The sequence below is a fragment of the Dasypus novemcinctus genome, chromosome 11 (assembly GCF_030445035.2).
Source record: "Dasypus novemcinctus isolate mDasNov1 chromosome 11, mDasNov1.1.hap2, whole genome shotgun sequence".
Taxonomy (NCBI): domain Eukaryota; kingdom Metazoa; phylum Chordata; class Mammalia; order Cingulata; family Dasypodidae; genus Dasypus; species Dasypus novemcinctus.
The window spans coordinates 22,244,182-22,263,659 of NC_080683.1; the positions used below are offsets into that span (position 1 = coordinate 22,244,182).

Here is a 19,478-nt window from a genome sequence, read left to right on the forward strand (position 1 = left end):
GGGCCAGACTTTTGCTTATTAGCTGTGATTTCACTAAGTTTTTCTGAGACTCAGTTTTCTCCTCTTTAAGGCAAGGTTTGGGTTAGATGGAGTCCAAGGACTCTTCTAGTTGTACCAATTGTTTTATTTATATTATTCTGTTCTGTTTAAGACTAGGACACTAGGATTCAGAGAGGTTAGATTTTTGTATAAAGTCACAAAGCTAGAGTAAAGAGAACCCAGTTTTACTAATTTAACTTTTTCTTTTATTACACAAAGTTATTTTCTAAATGTTCTTTTCTTTCATCTTAGAGATCTTAGGGTATTCTTTTTTTTTTTTTAGAAATATTGAGGTTTATTGCTATTATTGTTATATTATTATTATTATTATTATTTTGGTCTGTTCGCTTAAGGGATTTTTTCTTTGTCTCTGAAATAAACTGAACCTTCAATTTCTATTGTATTCTTTCTAATTTTTAAACATCACTGCTTATTTCCATTTCATAACTTTTAAATTGAAGTTTATCATTCATGCATGAACATCCATAAGCAATAAGTGTACAGTATAAGTTGTTAACTTAGAAACAAACATGCACATCATCATACAGGGCTTCATACATTACTCCATCAACAACACCCTGCATTGTTGTGAAACATTTGTAGCTAACCATGAAAGAACATCTTTGAAACATTACTTCTAATTATAACCAATATCTTATATTTGGTGTATTTTTCTCCCAACCTACCTGGTTAATGACACCCTGTATTGGTATTATATACTTGCTGCAGTTCATGAGAGAATTTTCTCATATTCTGCTAACCACAGTCAATCTTCTAACACAGGAATGATTGTGTTATATAGTCTCATGCCCTGTACAATGCATTCAGAGTGTGTACACAGTGGCTCCCAAATTCATCACAGGGTTGTGATGTCATCACCTCAATCAATTTTAGAATATTTTCATTACTCCAAAAGGAAGAATCTCATATTCCCTTATACCTCCTGATTGCTGTCTCTGAGAATTGATATAATATCTTCCTTGCCATCATTTGTAAGATATTACAATATTACTGTTAATTACAATCCATTAGTTACATTAGTTGTAATTTTCTCAAGTATCACCATATACTTAACAATTTTAAAGGAAGAACATGCTTATACTATTAACCATAATCTTCATCCACCACCAAATCACTGTTATACAGTTCCTTCGTTATTCTCAATCTTCCTTTCAATTGAAATATTTCACTGACAGACTACCTGCTTTGAGCCACTATCACTTTTATAAAGCAGCATGTTAGTTATACTCCTTGTAATGTATCACCATCAATTCTGTTCATTTCCACACATTTACAATAAACCTTATTAAAAATTCTACATACTTTAAGCACCAGCTCCCGTTTTCAACCCACTTTCAATTTCCTAGTACCCTATATTCTAGAGTTTACTTCTGTGAGTTTACTCATCATTTTAGTTCATATTAGTGAGACCATACAATATTAGTCCTCTAGTGTCTGTCTTATTTGATTCAACATATCGTCCTCAAGTTTCATCCATATTGTCATATGTATCTTAATTTCATTTCTTCTGAATAGTATTCCACTGTATGTATAAACCACATTTTGTTTGACCACTTATTGGTCGATGGACAGTAGTGTTGTTTCCATATTTTAGAATTTGTGAAAAATGCTGCTGTGAACATTGGTGTGCAAATGTCAGTTCACATCCTTTCAATTCTTCTGAATATATTCCTAATAACAGATTGCTGGATTATAGGGCAGTTCTATACTTAGTTTCTTTTTTTTTCTTTTTTGAGGTATGGGGGGTAGGGAATTGAACCTCGGACTTCGTATGTAGGAAGCTGACATTCAACCACTGACCCACATCGCTTCCCTGAGTTTGTTTTTTCATTTGTTTTGCTTGTTTTTTTTCAGGTGGTACCAGGAACCGAATAGGAAGCTCCCATATGGGAGGGGCGTTGCTCAACCACTTAAGCCACATCCTCTCTCCATATTTAGTTTCTTGAGAAACAGCCAAACTGTTTTCCACAAAGGTTGCACCATTCTACATTCCCACCAATAGAGGAGGGTCCCAGTTCACGTCTTCTCCAGCACTTACAGTTTTCTCTTTTTGTAATAATGGCCAGTCTATAAGCTGTGAGATGATATCTCAGAGTAGTTTTGATCGACATTTCCCTAATAGCTAATAATGATGTACATTTTTTCATGTGCTTTTTCACCATTTGTGTTTTCTCTTTGGAGAAATGTCTATTCAAGTCTTTGGCCCATTTTTTAAATTGGGTTTCTTGTATTTTTTTTGGGGGGGGGTTTACTTGTCTTTTTATCATTGGGTTGTATGATCTCTTTATTTAACACGTTTATCTTAGAGTACTCTTGTCTCTTATAATTGATGATTTTAAAGTGTGAAGCAATCATTTGTTTTTATAAAATTGTGCTATCTAATTTTGTAATGTTTTACACAGGGAGTAATAATTATTCCGGTTCTTTCCCTCTTCCCCTTGGAGATAAAACCAGGCATTTTATATGGCGGGACGAATGTCATGTATTAACCGTTTTCCAGTGGGTTTTTTTTTTCTTCTTCTGATCTAATGCTCGCTATTGCTTTTCACCACAAGGCGGCGGAAGAACTTCATTTATTAAGTTGCAAAAGGTTTCAGGAAGTTGTTAAAACTCTTGACAGCTGAACAATCTGTATAAAAGGTATGAATAACATTTCTTTTAAAATTTAGAATTATGTATTAGCCTCTTCATTCTACTCCAAGAACTTTTGAGGAGGCATGAGGAGAGAGGGCCGTGACTTAATTTTGTGGGGCAAGGCTCTGCTTTTAAAGGATTAAGGTATCCTTTTTGTAGGGAAAAAGGCATTTGGTTAGTGGTTTGAGCTTTTGGGAAATCTTCAGGCAGATTTAAGCCTTACCAAGCCTTTAATTTTAAGTGAGAGATTTTAACAGGGGGTAATTTTAGCCCCCAGTGGACATTTTGCAGTCTTGGAGACATTTTTTTAAAATAAAATTTTATTGAAGTATGTTATTCATACGTGAACACACATAAACAACAAATAGTATAGTAAAATTTGTTAACTTACAAAACAAGCATGCATATCATCATACAAGGCCCCCATACATTAACCATCACCAAAACCTTGCATTGTTGGGAAACATTTGTTAAAAACTATGAAAGTGTGTCACTAAATTGTTACTATTAACTATAGCCCATTTCTTACTTTTGGTATATTTTCCCCACAGCCTACACAATTATTAACTCTCTATATTAGTATTATATTTTTGTTATTGTTTAAGAGAAAAAAACCCATATTTGTCCTGTTAACCACAGTACTTCTTCCCCCACTGCCTCCTTGTGTTATAAAGTCCCTTGCTTTGTACAATCCATTCAATGTGTACACTTTGTGGCTCTCATTTTTATCACAGAGTTGTGCTGTCATCACCTCAGTCAATTTTAGAACATTTTCATTAGTTCAAAAGGAAAAAACTTGTAACCCTTATACTCCTCTACTGTTGTCCTTTAGTATTAAATAAATACCTTCTTGCCACTGCTGCAAAATATTACAATCTTACTGTTAACAATTGTTTATAAGTTATATTAGTTGTAATTTTCCTGTGTATCACCATAGTCTTAGCATTTTTCAAAAGAAGAGCATTCTTATATTTTTACCATTAACCCAAAACCTCATTCATCACTGAAATTTCTCTGTTCTATAGACCCTAGATTATTCTTGGAGGTATTTTTATCATCACCACGTGGCAGGTGGGGTGAAGTGTTGGCTATTGTTAATGGGTAGAGGTCAGGGATATTGCTAGAAACCCACAGCTCTCAAGACAGCTCCCCACAACTAAGAATTATCTGGTTCATAGTGTTAATAGTGAAATCTGGTCTAAGTCAAACGATGCCTTTAAAGATTCAGTGTGCTATAGAACTTATTTTTCTTTAAGATTTCTGGGCAAAACGAGAAAACGCTGGCTTTATACACAATAAATTCTGCCAGTAGCACAGCAAATTTCAGATTTGGATTTTAACCAAGATAGAAATGGGAGAATTCCAGATTCCCAGTTTTTCCTTGTTTCCCATGGCCACTCCATAAGACCATAGTAACTCTGTTTTTATTTCACGTGTTTTCTGGAAAATTGCTAAACATAAAACAAATGGGGATACTGTAAAATATAAAATGGAGATGTCTCAAGGTGTTAGAATCTTTCAGTATTCTTACAGTTCCCGTCTCCCTGGCTGAGTTGAGTTTGTGCCTTTCACATTTTAGGGAAGCCCCATACTGATTAAGAACACTGCTTGGGTTCTGACAGTAATTCGTATTTCATTTATTTACAGGCTGTGTGCTCTTGGGTAACAAACAAATCCTGCTGGACTTCCTCGTGTTTAAGATGGGAATAATGCTGCCTCCTAAGTTTCCATGAGGTCAGGAACTTTGGTTCATTGCTCTCCTAATGTGTCTAGTACCTGGGACAGAGAACATGCTAAATAAATACTTACTAAATAAACATGTAACACCCTGGTGAATGCATAATACCTAGTAAGATTCTATGTTTTATTATTGGAATGTATTAAGAAGATAATCATATTCAGGTTCAATCTTACTATATGCCATAATTTTTAGTCACTTTCAAATAGCCACCCTATTTAAAGTTCAGTTTTGGTATTGCAGTTAAAATTCTACCAGGCTCTTTCACTTACTGGCTTTGGGCAAACTGATTAATTGCTCTAAATCTCAACTTCATCATAAGTGTTTCTTCTTAACATCTATACTAAAGGTTGTTTTGAGGAATAATTAATAAATGCAAGGTTAGTACAGTACCTGGGACATATTAAGCATTCAGTAATAGTAACCTCTGTTATATTTAAAGCACCATCACTGCTTCTGAAGTGTTATACTTATCTCAAGAAAAAGCACAGTATGATTGAGTTGTGAACTGTATGAGCAGCTTTTTTCATGGAACTCCATTTTTACTTGCAAGAATAACTAACAGGTAAACTGTAATTTTTCAGACTTGAGTTCTTGGCAGACATTTTCTCAGAAATGAAGTGTGCCTATTATTTCAATGAAAATATTTATTTCAGTTGTTGCCAGTGATAAAATTTGAGTTTTTAAGCAAAGATTAGAATTTTGGAAAATTTACATCTGCCACCCTAGCTTAGTAGCTTCCCAATGCTTCACAAGATTTTCTGGTCAGATGTGATATTTTAATAATGTATGATGAAATGTGTCAACATATAGAAGATCTGTACAACTCAGTGAACTAATATTTTTCAAATACTACAAAATCACAAATGAGTAAAGAGCCATGCATAGTGTAAGATAAGATAATACATTTGAATGTAAAAATTTATTGACTTTAATGTCTGAGATATTTGTAGAATCTCTAATACTAGGTTCAGAGTCTTCAAAGGGCTTTCTCTTTAAGCTCTGGTGTTTTTTAGTCAGTTTACATGTTAGCAAGTATTAGCTGGCAGTCATGGTCAAGCATTCAGCCCTTATGAGATTATTTGCCTCAATAGAGTGATCAGTACTTTGCACTAGGTGCCATGGAAACCTAAAGTCATAGAGTAGACATGGTTTCTCAACTTATCTCTGGAGTCATTTGTGACATGAAACATGGCATCCAGTTGTGTCATATATTTCCATGGTTGTGTAGCACCATTCCTTTCTCTACTATTCAGAAAAGCATATCAATATATAGATAAGTAAGAGGGATGATATTGTAGGAATAAACTTGTATCAGTTTTAATTTACTTAAAAATAAATTAATGGACTACTTATTGTAGCAGTTTGATATTGTTTATGAATTCTGAAAATAGATATTCGATTATGTTTGCAAACTGGTCCATTCCTCTAGGTATATTAGATTGTATTAATTTCAGAGGTTTAATTTTTACTTGATTAACTTACGTTTATTGCTTTGACTGGGGCTTTGATTGAGTCCCTTGGTAGGCAGGGACTCACAGAGAAAAGCACATGACAGAGGAGAGAGTGGACTTTTTGATGCTAGAGTCCTGGGAAGTAAACACATAGAGAAGCAGATATGTGAGGAAAGAGAAAAGGCTCCATTAGACACAGCAGAGGCCCCAGGAAGAGAGATGAGCCATTTGCCTAATAGTTTACAGCTGGTCTTCTAAGAGAGCAAAGCAGCTGATCCTGGAGAGAAACCAGCCCCTGGAGAGAGAAGATATTTATCCCAGTTGAAAATGGAAGAAGCAGGGACCCCAGAACCTTTAGAGGAAGAGGAAGGCTGAACCCTCACAGAGACTGGCAGCCATCTTGCTCCAACATGTGGCAACAGATTTTGGTGAGGGAAGTAACTTACATTTATGGCTTTGTGACTGTAAGCCTCTACCCCAAATAAATACCCTTTATAAAAGCCAACAGATTTCTGTACTTTGTGTCAGCATTCCTTTGGCTGACTAATATACTTATTTCGTGAAAAACTCATAACTTTCATCACATTGCAACTGAGAACTGTTGTAATGTACTGTAAGTTCCATAGACAGGAAGCAAGTTTTCTCTATGCTTGATTCCCTGCACGTGGCATGGTGCATGGCACTAGGTAAATAGCCAAAGGTGTCTGTTGATTTGACTTCAGTATATTTCTTTATAGTGACTATTAATAATCTGCTCTCCATGACTTTCTGTTTTTAAGTTTTGTGTAAATCAATTCTTTGAAATGTAGGAAAACAAAATATCTATAAAATAAATATGTTATATATATATAGTATATATAACTATAATAGTTTCTAAGGTTATTTTACAAAATATTTTAACCAGGAATCATGTACCTGAACTGGAAGATACTACTGTTCTGAGTTTTAGTTCTTGAGAGCTGCTTTACAGGAGGGAGAATTTCTAATTGTGATAGACTGGTTTATGGACATTTTAAACGAATGAAGATGGACTTCTATGCAGAATGTCACTTTCTGTTCTTAATGCCTTCTTCTCAGTCTCCAGTAGCCTGCTACAGCTGAATTAGCCCCACCCTCCCTACCCCATTCTGACCTCACTGCCCGAATGGGTGGGGAAAGAGGTTATGGTGCTGTTTCTTTATGTGTGTGTGTGTGTGTGTGTGTGTGTGTGCGCGCATGTTGGCTGTGTGTACATAAGAAACTCTTGTTGATTTCACATATATTTTATATTGATTGTTAATCATCACTGTTATTGGCAACAGTGATTTAATACTCTTTTAAAATGTGATAAAGTATCCAGCCTTGGATATCATCTTTGATTCCTCTTTTACATTTCACACAGCTCATATATCAGAACATCATGTTAGTTACACTTTGACATTTTTCCCAGAATTTGATCATTTCCCAGTACTTGTTCCACCTCTACCTTGGTCTTGGCTACTATCATTTCTCTAAAGGATACTGAATTGGCCTCCTAATATGTCTTCCTGTGTAATCCCTTGGTGCCCCCTACCATCTACTTTCTACTCAATAGTCAGAGAGGTCTATTTAAAGCATAAGTACTTTACATTCCTTCCTCCGAGTCCTCCCGTGGCTTCCTGACATACTCAGAATAACAACTGCATGATTATAAGGGCCTGTGATCCCTTGTAGCACCCAGCCCCTCATGCCCTGACTTCCTCTCCTGCTAGTCTCCACACTTGCTTACTCCACATATTAAATACCCCAGGGATTTTGCAATAGCTGTTTCTTCTACATTAAATGTTCTTCTCCCAGTATCCATTTAATTCACTTTCTTGCTTCTTTTAGTTTTGTTAAAATGTCACTTTTCATCAGAAAGAATTTCCAGATCATCAGTTAACTGTCTTTCTCAACCAGGTTTCTCATCTAAACAATAAAACAAGAAAAAAAATGACGCAAGTGATTTTTTGGAATTCTCTTAAAGATGGTACAGGATTAGTACCATTCAGGATGCATAGGAGAGAAGTTAATCCACTAGATGCAGCAGTATTCTTACACAACTCCAGATGAGAAAGGTCATCTCTGCCTTGTCCAGATGCATCTATTTCTTTGATCTTGCTTCCTTTATACTATCTAAAGTGGGGTGTATCATCAATGGCATGTTATAGTATCTAAATGTGTGTAATGTAGGGAAACAGATGTGGCTCAAGCAATTGGGCTCCCATCTACCATATAGGAGGTCTGGGGTTTGATACCCAGGGCCTCCTGATGAAGGCAAGCTGGCGCATGTGGTGAGCTGGCCCACGAGGAGTACTGCCCCGTGCAAGGAGTCCTGCCCACGCAGGAGTGCTGGCCCACGTGGAGAGCTGATGAAGCAAGATGACACAACAGAAAGAGACACAGAGAAGAGACAATAAGAAACACAACAGACCAGGGAGCTGAGGTGGCACAGGAGAATGATCACCTCTTTCTCACTCTGGAAGGTCCCAGGATCAGTTCCAGGAACTGCCTAATGAGAATACAAGCAGACATAGAAGAACATGCAGCAAATGGACACAGAGAGCAGACAATGGAGGGAGGGGGAGGAGAAATAAATAAATCTTTAAAAATAATAAATGCATGTAATGTAAAGAGAACTAGACTTGGAGTCTGAGTCTCTGTCTTAAGGTCTTTTTTCCCTTAACTTGTACTTGTGCATTTTGGCTAGGCCACTTAGCACTTCTAGGTCATAATTTCTTTGTGAGGATAATGATTACATTAACTCTCTCAACAAGCTTTGGGAATGAAAAAAAATTTATATTATTTGTGTCGCATTTAAAAGGAAACAAAACATGATATGGGACAATGTGGTGTGGGGGAGTGGGGCATATGGGAATACCTTATATTTTTTATCTAACATTTATGTAATCTAAAGCTTTTTTAAAATAAAAAAAATTAACTACAAAAACCAAAACACAAAACAATATATGTAATATATATAACAGGGATATACTATTGGTTCCAGTTTAATGAAGTAATGAATGTGTCTGGCTCATCATAAGCACTTTGTAAATGGTAGTCATTATTATTTTATTAAATATTTTATAGCCTGCCCTTCCAAACTTGAAAATGAAATCTCTCCTTTTCTCAGTCACCATTCATAGAGAAGATTTCTTCTTTTAAAATATCTTTAAGTGCTCACACATTTCTTCCCCATGTCAAATATAATTTCCATCACAAATTTATTCCTTTCTGAATAGTAAAACCCTGAAGACTTCCTTTTCACATAAAACTCCATTAACTTCTTACCTCATCCTAAATATCTCTTCTCTGTTACGGGATGGCTTTTTTTTTTTTTTTTTTTTTTTTAAATACCTTGCAGAGCTAGTGATCAATTCAAGGGAGAAATAAAAATCATTTAGCAGGAGGTAGACAACCCAAAAAAGTGTAATTATTTTAGCTTCCAGCTTGTTGATCTGCTATTTTAATAGACAAAGACCTACCTAAATACATAACACAGAAGACCATATGCCATAGCAGAAACATATAATACCCTTAGCATATAGAACTATCACATAATTCTGCAAGGAGCTCCAATAGTTATACTGTTCAATGACTGTACTTTCTGAGAACCTGAGGAACCCACAAATGTAAAATAAGAAATAGAATGCCTACTTACAAGGATACAACTCGAGGAATCTGTCCATGTCCGATGGCTTGGTGGTATTGAGCTGCTGGACATTTTTCTGTTCCGTTTCATATTGAACATATAATGCAAATAAAACAATCAAGGCAACTTCTAGGCCAATGGCCATAAGAGAGAATTTGAACCTCATGTTTGTGGCAAAGGCCAGAGGCACACTAAGGGCTTCACAGAGTGTGGAAGGTTGATAAGAACAGAGGGTTTGCTCTGTGTGTGGAATTAGGTTTCATGCTCAAAGCACTCCAATGACTTGGCAAAAAAAAACACACAAAAAACAGGCCAAGAGTGGTTAAAAGTTCCTGCTCATTAGGGAGAATTATGATCTGAAATTTAATTATTCTGAATGCGGGTCTGAAGATTACATAATACACTGGATTGGAAGAAGCAAGATGATGAAGTTGATCTATTGCATCCATGTGTCTAGAATCCAATTTAACGTAATTTATCCTCTGCCCAGCTGTCTGGTGTTCCTGACACTAGTCCATCTCTTTAGGTTGGAGTTACCGGAACAATAGTTCCAGATCTTCTATTCCAGCCATGGGAAATTTTGCCCCAGAGACCTGGATGGTAGGTGCAGCCACAGGTCTGGAATCAGACAAAGCTGGCTGGAATGTTGGCTTTAAGACTGTGGGACCTGGGGAGATTACGTGACTTTTCTGGACCATAGTTTGTTCCTCTGTACACATTTATGGAGGCTATAAAAGGAGAGATGAAGCCTTTAAGCACTTAACACATGCCTGAGACACTGGAATTATTCTAAAAGGTAGGTATTCTCATCACCCTGGAGAGGTTTCTTTGGAGCCAGGTTGCTGGGGCTGGGCCTGAAGTTCTGTGTGCCCTGGACCCAGCTTGCTGTCTCACCGTGCAGCTGCTTCGCCAGGGCTCCCAAGGCACTCAGCCAGAGCTGATTGGCTGGAGACCCCTCTTGCCAAGGAACTTACAACTCTGGACCTCATTTTCTCATCCTTAAAAATGATTTAAATGAAAAAGATTTAAAAAAAAACAATGGTCAACAGCTTCTTGGATTTCCCCCTGAAATCATTTCCAGGTTTCTGGCAGGAGAGGAAAAGAGCAAGGACACCAGAATGGCTTCTCTAGGGAGCAGAAGCACTGTGGGCAGAGGCATTTCCAACAAATGGGCTTTAATTCCTTTTCCAGGTTGGTCAAATCGCAGGCCCCAGGATGCAGGGGCTGGGAGGCACCTTAGGCCACGGAGTCGACATTGTCCACTTCACAGGTGAGAACACCAAGGCCAGAGCAACTGGGCAACATGCAGGGAGCATACACTAGGACTGCAGTGGAGTCAGAGCTGGAACCCAGGTCTTTAGAGAGGTAGGGTGTATGCTGATGTTCAGGCTTGCAAGTTTTTGAAAACACAGTGCTTGGGTTGTCTCCTCTCTGAACTTGTTCACTGACTTCTTTGCTTTGGAGAACCACATTTAGCTTATGAATAGAAGGTAAGTATTAGGGTTGCAGATCGGTGCACCTCAGCCTCATGACCTAGCCCCAGTGCTGTAGGAGAGGTCAGTGGGGGCTGCATCATGCCTACCTGTGGGGGTGAGGAGAAAGGACTTGCATGTTTTCTTAGCTTCTGTGGCAGCATCTGTTCTGAGGGTGTGTGAGGATGTGGCAGGATGAAGCTGCAGGGACAGGGCACTCCAGTCCACCAGCCTCTGTGGCCTCAACCTGCAGGTGAAGGAGCAGAGTCCAGGGAGAGCAGCGCCTCCTTGGGAGTCTCAGCTGGCATTGTTGATGGAGTTCTGGGGACCACCCAGCAGATTCTCATACTCACCTTCCTCTGCTGGGGACTGGCTCCTGAGAGGCGGATCAGCAGCTGGTGGAGCTGCCCATTGTAGAGAGTGGTACCCATCAAGAGGATGAGGAAGCTAAGGATCTGAGGAGGCTGGAGGCTCCCCCAACACAGCACCAGAATTCAATTTAATCTAATTCAGCACACATTCCTTGAGTGCTAGGTAGTACAGGAGACACAAAATCAAACAAGGCATAGAATGGGTCCTGGAGGAAGTTAAGAATCTAGTTGGGGAGACAGAAATATAAGGAAATGATTGCATACAAAGAGATAAATTATACACGGTGTTCACAAAATATTAGAGAATGTGAATGAAACAGCAATCCATTTTACTTGGAACAAGAACACTAGCAAGGAAAAGGATATTGGACGTGGGCACTGAAAAATAAATGGGCTTTCACTGGTTAAACAGAGAGATGGAAAAACACACTCCTGAAAGAACATGGCGTACGTGAAGAGTAGCAGTTAGGCATAGCTGGAATAATGGGGTGATAAGGAGGGAAGGCAGGCAGTGGCTAGAGATAAAGCTGCAAAGGTAGCTGGGGCTAGGTTGCAAAGGGCTTTGTGTTCAATCTTAAGGATGTTAGATGTTGAATATTATCCCATGGGTCATGGGAAATAGACACAAGAAGTGATTTTTACTATGATAATTTTTATTGACTCCTGACTCAGATTTAGACAAAGGTAAGTATATATGAGTGTACAGATACACTGGAATATATTTTTTATCTTAAAAAAAAAAGGAGTGAACTTAAACTGGGACATAGCTAGCCCACTGTCTTGACAACTAACCAGGTGTCAATAAAATGTTAAAAAATTCTAAAGTGCTAACATAGCTCTTACCTCCAAGCTGGAATTATTCTCATAGCTGAATAGATCTGCTTTCAAGAAACTTATATGTAGTAGCTAAATAAAAGTCCTTTCACTAAGCCCTGTTTCTCAGAAATTCTGTTCAGAATGCAGCGGTGAGGGAAGTGTCAATGAATGCTAGGCCAATGTCTGTATAACAACCAATGTTTGTAGAGCAAAACAGTATATTTTGTAAATCTCTCTGGTATGTTTTTCCTCCATGGAACATGAGCTATTAGTATTAAATGATCTCTGACATTCTGTGAATATACAAAGACTTTGAAATTGGCTATTTCCATTGTTCCTTACCACATGACACAATGGGAATGAGTTCACCTGCCAGTCTATGGGGCTGCATGTTTGCATTCCACACTTTGATTTCTGGTTTTGCAGTGGCCAAATAATGTCGATGAGAACTCCATAAAATCATAAATGCAAAGTATTTATGTTGATAAACTATATACAAGCATATACAAATCAATTATTATAGTTATTTATTGCAAGAACATCTAAATAATATCATAAATAAAGCAATTTTAAACCATTCAACAGAATGAAAAGATATATTAAATACTTGAAGACCTATTTTATTTCTTTCTCTGGGACACTTTCAGCAGCTCTGAACACCTTGGAAGTAGAAGATTCTGTGCATATAGGTGTGGGACTCTCACAGGTTTTGATTTTAATCTGTTCACTTTGAGGATTTTCGATGTGTTGTCTCTCTTCTGGATATAGACCTCTGCATTAATTAATTCTGATGGAGTAATGAGCCCAAGCATGGACAGTCAGGAAAAGCAATTAGTTCTTTCAGTTCATCTTGCAAGCTGTTTTCTCTTATTGGAGCACTCTTCCTGCAGCTTCCCTGCCCCCTCCACATTCCCTACCGCCCATCACCCTTCAGTTCTCAGATAAACTGACACTTCCTCAGCAAAGCCTTCCTTGGCCAGCCATTTTAAGTTAGGTTCTCATAGTGTTTTATTTCATAGCATTTATCATCGTTGGCAGCATGTGTTATATTTGTGTGATTCTTTGGATTTAGGTGTCATTTTTTTAGGATGGCTGTTTCCTCACTAGACTTTGGGCTCTGTGAGGACAAGGGCTCTGTCTCTTTGGTACATCACTTGTTATTAGAGTTGTACCATGCCAAGCACATAGTGGACAACTGGTAGAGATCTTTGAATGGCTTGAATTAAGGCAGGTTGATGAGCAGGGAGGGGAACCTCCCAAGGTAGTCCAAGTGATATGAAGATTGCATTTTATTGATGGATATGTAGAATTGCATTTTAATTATGGATATGCAGAAACCCAACAGTAATTTTAATATTACTGCCCACTCTCATTCCAATGAGTGAGGGAGTCTCAGGATCTCAGTGCCATGAACAAAACTGGGGACCAAGCTTAAACTATGAAGTTTGGGATGACCAAATATCTTAAACTTTTGACCCTGTGACCCTGAAGATTCCAACAGCCTTAAAAAAAATCTCTTTCTTGTCACTTCTGAAACACAATGAGAACAGGCAGAAAGAAGGGTGGGAGTGTTCTAAAGTGGAAATGGTTTAACTGTTGCCTTGTTCGCCTCTGAAACCACAGAAACAGGTCTTCTAGTTCTTCAAAGGCTTTCTGTAGGTGAGGTAAATTTGTAAGAATCCTTAATAGGGAAGTCATATTTTCATCCCAGACTGATCCTTAACTTGTCAAATGGGGCTTCAGGAAAATACTAGAATTTTTTCATCTTTCATTCAGAATTTCATATAGAATTTTTTTTCTATATGAAATGGGGCTAATAATTATTCTTAGGAACTTTAAGTTGAGTTTGCTTATCTGTATTGGTAGAGAGCAATAAAATAGGACCATTATTGCTTTTAAATTGCATATCTCTATACCTTGCTCCATGGGTTTTAAATATTTAAATACTTATTCAAGCACCTAAGTGCTATACTGGTCTAAAGTCTAGTTATTCCCTTTTGGTGTTTCCCTAATGTTTTACTTCCAAAAAGAAAACCCAGGGCTTTATGGAGTCTAAGAGGATGGTCAGTCCAACTTCTCTTCTAAAGAGGGGAGAAGATTAGAGCATCTTTTGCTGCCATATGATATATGGTGAAGAAAAGAAAAGCAGCCCACAAAAGCTGTTTCCTCCTTCTCAGGGCTATAGCTGAATGGCCCAGAGCTCTTCCCGAGAGACTCCTCTTCAGGGTACACTGCTGTGCTCAGCATTGTTTCCCGACCACTGACAGTGAACTAGGTTATGGGACCAGCAGAGTCAGCTCAGCACACCCAGAGCAGCTGTCGTAGAGACTTCAGCCTTACTTAATCCACGCATTTTTAACATTGTTTTGTACTGTGGCTACTTTTAGAAGTTTTCGAAGGGTCTGAATATCTTTTCAAAGTAATTTTTAAATGCACAAAATAAAATACATAGAATTACCAAGGTAACCATTTATATTGAAACACACTGATCAAAATATAATAAAACTCAAATGTCTAATATAGGTACTTCTTTATGCATAAATTAACAAGATCTAAGGTGTTTCTAGTAACTACCACAGTTTTGAAGTAGTCATGATGAACATAAACAATATTTTGAGATGATTGAAACAAGTATAATGTGAGAGAAAATTATTTGTGTTTTCTGTTGGTTGCAAAGTCATATACTCTGCTAGTGATACTAGGGTTAATTTCCTACATTCACAATGGTAAATAATGCTGAATTTCAGTTAAATGCACATTTTTCCATATTCAAATATAGGGATCACCTGAATTCTATTCAAGAAATTCCAGGATAAAAGTGCCTGCTTTTTCCCTGCCATACTTTCCCTTTTCCTCACTGTAATGTTAACTCAGCAGTCTCCCCATCCACTCCTGCCCTGGGTGAGTTCTCTGTTCCACCTTAGCTTATGTCAATAAATCTCTTTAACTCTGACTCTCAGGAAGCAGTTTAGGGATACCAGTCAAGAGACACTTGACTCCTTAGAAAAATTAATTCAACACCTCTTTCTCCTCCTTCACCACCCTCTCCCATCACTTTTGCATAGAGGCACTCTGAAGTGAAATTCAGCACAGACATAAAATGGTTAAAAGAGAACTCTACTGATAATAAACTATCTCACCTGATAAACTAGCTCAGAGAGTTTTTTAGAAACTTGCTCAAAGTTGCACAGCAGGTAGAGACAAAGTCAGGTCAAATATAGTTCTAATTTCTAAATTTAATGTCTTTCAGCTATAACATTATTTTTTTATGTAAGATAATTTCTATGTTTTCTGTCAAGTTAAGAGCTCACTTATCTCAAGGAACTGAAAATATCAAAGAAATTTGGAAAACATCAAAGAAAAAGTTGTTTTGAAGTTTTAGCTCTGTTTTCTGTTTCTTTAATTTGGTTCTACTTCAGTTTGGAAGGTGCTATGAAATAGAGATATATGTCAACCTTGTTAGTTGAGCACTATTTTTCCTAGACAGGCTAGACAAAAGAGAATTTTTTTTTGGATCTGCCTATGATTATTCAACAAATGTTCTCAGACTGTGTCCTTTGGGGGTAGTGGCTACAGTGCAGTCCTTCATTGCACTTCAAAATGTGCAGACTGAGAAAAAATATGTCCTATGTACTTTTCAAATCAAAGGCTATGGAAACTACATCTCAATTGATGTATTTATAACTTACATATTATATACACACATATATAATAAATAATCTTTACTCTGGGAAGAATGGGGAGCTCTAACATGAATTTACCTCCCACATGCATATTAAATGATGATCAACAATGATCAACAATGATCAGCACAATCTTCAAATCTGATCATTATTATGTCTCTGAGTTGAGCCAGAACTAATATTTTACAAAAATGTCCCTTTTGTAACATAGGTCATTCCTTGCTATTCTCACTTCCAGAAATTTTCAGAATGAGAGCTCTTGTCTGTAGCAAGGGTGGGACAGAGCTTCAAAAGTACCAGAATTTTTGCTGGAGGTAAGCATTTCATTAAGCAAATGATCAATGTCTTTTCTCTGTTGTATCATCTTGGCCTGGTATTTTTTTATATGTAGCATGTACTGTTACTTTCCTGGCTTCAAAATGAGAAAAATTGCCGGACCTACCAAAATGGATGTTTATTAAATGGTAAAAAAAAAATCCCAGTTAAAGAGTTAGGACTCTTAAACATAATTTAACTTTATGGATTAATATAATTTTTTTTATTACTCTTTATTTTCTCTACTAGATTTGAGCCCTCAAATCTATCAGGGAAATAAAGAACAAAATAGAGGGAGAGCTAGAAAGGGAGATAGTGAAGGAAGAGAAGGAGGAGGTAAGGGAAGAAGAGGAGGGCAAGGAACAGAAATTTGTAACTGGGCTCCAGGGAGATCCTGCCTTATTGGTATCTGAGGCATTGGGCCCATGAGAGTCAACAGCTTAAATGAACGGGAAGTCGCAAAACCAGGCAGGGCCTAGAGCAAGCTGCAGCAAGCTGCTTTTCAAAGATAAGACAGAACTGAAGGACCTCTCAGAAAATATTACAGGTTTTTTTGTGTTTTTTTTTTCTTTCCAGAACTTGCTCTTTCCCCACCACATTTTATCAATGTGCCTCAGCTGGTTGAGACTTAGGCACTAACATGTCTTCAGAGCAAACGTTTAGTGGTGTTTCTAACATTGACTTGCACTTCAAACCTTCCAGGCTCCTAACATATGTTAACGATTATACAGTCTGGCAAGGTAGGTATATTTCTTATGGTGATTTTACCAATAGGAAAGCCAGAAAAGTAAGTGACTTCTGAAGCTTAATACCGTTTTAGAAAATCCCAGAGGAGCGAGTACAGCTCAGTGGTTGAGCATTTGCTTTGCGTGTCCTGGGTCCAATCCCTGATATTTCTTGAAAAAAAAAAAAAGGTTAGAAAATCCCAGAATTAATTGAAATCGAAATCCAAGTCTGTCTGACTCAAAAACTGCCATGCAACCATTGTTTTTCTTTGGCTAATGATTTTGGTGCTCTTCCTCAAAGTCTTTCAGGTATTACCCATATCCTAGGTAAAGTAATTCCCTCTACAGATATATTATCAGTTAAATATAGACACATATATTTCTAACTATAAAAGCAATATACAAATATATCATTTTACATGATTTTCAGTATATAGAAATATATAAAGAAGAACATACACTCACCCACTCCTACTCTCATGTCAATAGTTTGTTGTTCATCCTTCCTCTCTCCTTCTTAACATTTATGTCCAAGACTTTTCTTGTATACATATATCTTATTTTTCAACATCAATAACATAGTAATATATGGAGTCTTTTTTTAACTTAATCATTTTTCTCAAAATATCAGTTTTGTCTCTTTCTTTTTAAAGATGGTAAAAATATTTCATAATATGGATGAAACATACATATTGACAGTTTAATAGAGGGTCACCAAAGATTTTTATTGGAGGATTACAGTTCAAAGTCTCAAAACTCTAACTCTGAAATTTTAGGCATTATAGCAAGTTAGGAAAGGAGCTATTTGGAAGCATTTTGGGGCATGCAGTAGGAGAGCAGAGCTTAATACCTCTTTTGTTAGACCTAGACTACCTGGATTCCTATCCAAACTGCAGTTATTACTTGTTATATGAACTTGGGCAAATCACAAATTCTCTATGATTTGTTTACTTCTCTAAAGGATGGGGATAATAATAGTACCTATTTTGTAGGACCATAACATAGTCATAAATATAAGTACATATAAAAAACTTAGGAAAAGCCTGGGACATAGTAGGAACACAGTACATGTCGCTATTACTTCATGACTTCATTGTTATTTTTGGCTACCCATATCCAAGACCCTTTCTGTTTTGAGGGATTTTAAAAATAAAGACCTTGCTTCACACTGTGGAAAGTCAGGCTGGGCATATTTTTCTTATGTCAACCCCTTGGCAGTTAAAGCCTTGATTTCATATTGGTCGTTTGGATGCTCATACCTGGAACTTAGAATTTTGCAGTGGCTATGCATAATGCACAGGAAGCAGCACCTGGGATCTGTTCACGGCAGCACTAGCAGTGGTTTTCTAACTTGACTGTTCCTCTGGGTTCTCTGGCTATGTCTTCAGCTGCTTTGTGGGACTTATTTCTGAACTCTGGGTCTTTAACCTTCAGTTGATTTTGTGAGCTTGGCTGGTACCTTACCAATGAATCCCAAATTCTCCTTAGAGTTGTTTCAACTAAGAAACTTGATGATACTGTATCCTCCATGTAACTTATCTAATCTCGTTATTAACATAAAGTATTTATCAAGGACTTCTTATGTATTGACATAAAAGCTAGAGTGTATAGTATTGCTCCTTAACAAATTTAAAAATATACCTAGGAAAAATGCATACATACTGGTATACCCTGATTAAACTGCAATGGATTTCAGGATCTGTCACTGGATTCAGGGTGTTTTTATAGGTCAGAATCATGAGATTTTTTATTTACATGCTTCTGGGGGGAAAAAAGTCACTTTAAACTAAAGAAATTAAATAGCAAAAAAAAAATTAAGTGGGCATTAGTTAATGTTTTATAGTTTTTAAAATCCAATATGTTTTTCACAAACATTTTAATTACAGGAAAAACATCACCACGTAGTCGTTGTTCAGTATAATAAATTAACAGTTTTCGTGTATTCTTGAGTTTCTATGGCGAATCCCTCCCAAACAAGCACTGGATTATTCTTATGACTAGAGCAGTCCCTCATTGGCTCCTATCTGAAGAAATGCCATCAGCCTAAGACTTCCCTTGACCCAATTCAAACCTACCTACCCAGTTACTAAAAGGAAATCTCAGATTAAATCTGTTTATAGAATTGTTTTTGTTTTGACATCCTAAGAAAAAATGACTCCCCTTTTTGATATTTACCATGAAGTTTTCAATGTGCTTTACATCTCACTATCTTTTATTGGACTTATCAAAATATTAAAATTTTTGGATCAGAGCCCTAATCTTAACATAATTTATTCAGATGTCTCAGCTGAATCTAATTCAATCAAAGGGCTATCATGCCAAGGAAATGACCAGTTTACAAACGTAATCTATATTTATTTTTGGAATTCATAAATAATATCCAAGTGCTGCATGGAGGTAATTGGGAAGGTTTGAATGTGGCCTACATATTAGATGTTACTGAAATTTCATTTTCTTGGGTAAAATAACTGCATTGTGGTTATATAGGAGATTATCTTTATCATTAGGAAATGTCCACTATTGTATTTAGGGGTGAAGCATCATAAGGTCTGTAAGTTATT

General features: G+C 37.0%; 1 protein-coding gene and 1 long non-coding RNA gene across 7 annotated transcripts in view; one reads left to right on the top strand and one right to left on the bottom strand.

Moving 5' to 3' along the window:
- Positions 1 to 19,478, bottom strand: part of RHAG (Rh associated glycoprotein) — a 56,436-nt gene that overhangs the window by 26,060 nt on the left and 10,898 nt on the right. The window contains exon 1 of one of the 3 annotated variants that reach the window (XM_004471188.4): positions 9,545 to 9,719. The exons of the other annotated variants lie outside the window; for them this stretch is intronic. Within the exon in view, the coding sequence (XP_004471245.1) occupies positions 9,545 to 9,701 (157 nt within the window). The 5' untranslated portion in view covers positions 9,702 to 9,719. Of the gene's footprint in view, positions 1 to 9,544; positions 9,720 to 19,478 lie in introns of those variants that run through there. 3 annotated transcript variants of the gene reach the window in all.
- LOC131280391 (uncharacterized) overlaps positions 1 to 19,478 on the top strand; it is a 32,017-nt gene that overhangs the window by 11,536 nt on the left and 1,003 nt on the right. For 2 of the 4 annotated variants that reach the window (XR_011650061.1, XR_009187924.2), the window contains exons 3-5: positions 2,616 to 2,700; positions 4,342 to 4,428; positions 10,727 to 10,805. This is a non-coding gene — a long non-coding RNA (uncharacterized lncRNA). The remainder of the gene's footprint in view (positions 1 to 2,615; positions 2,701 to 4,341; positions 4,429 to 10,726; positions 10,806 to 19,478) is intronic. The other 2 variants (XR_009187923.2, XR_009187925.2) reach the window with 1 other exon arrangement.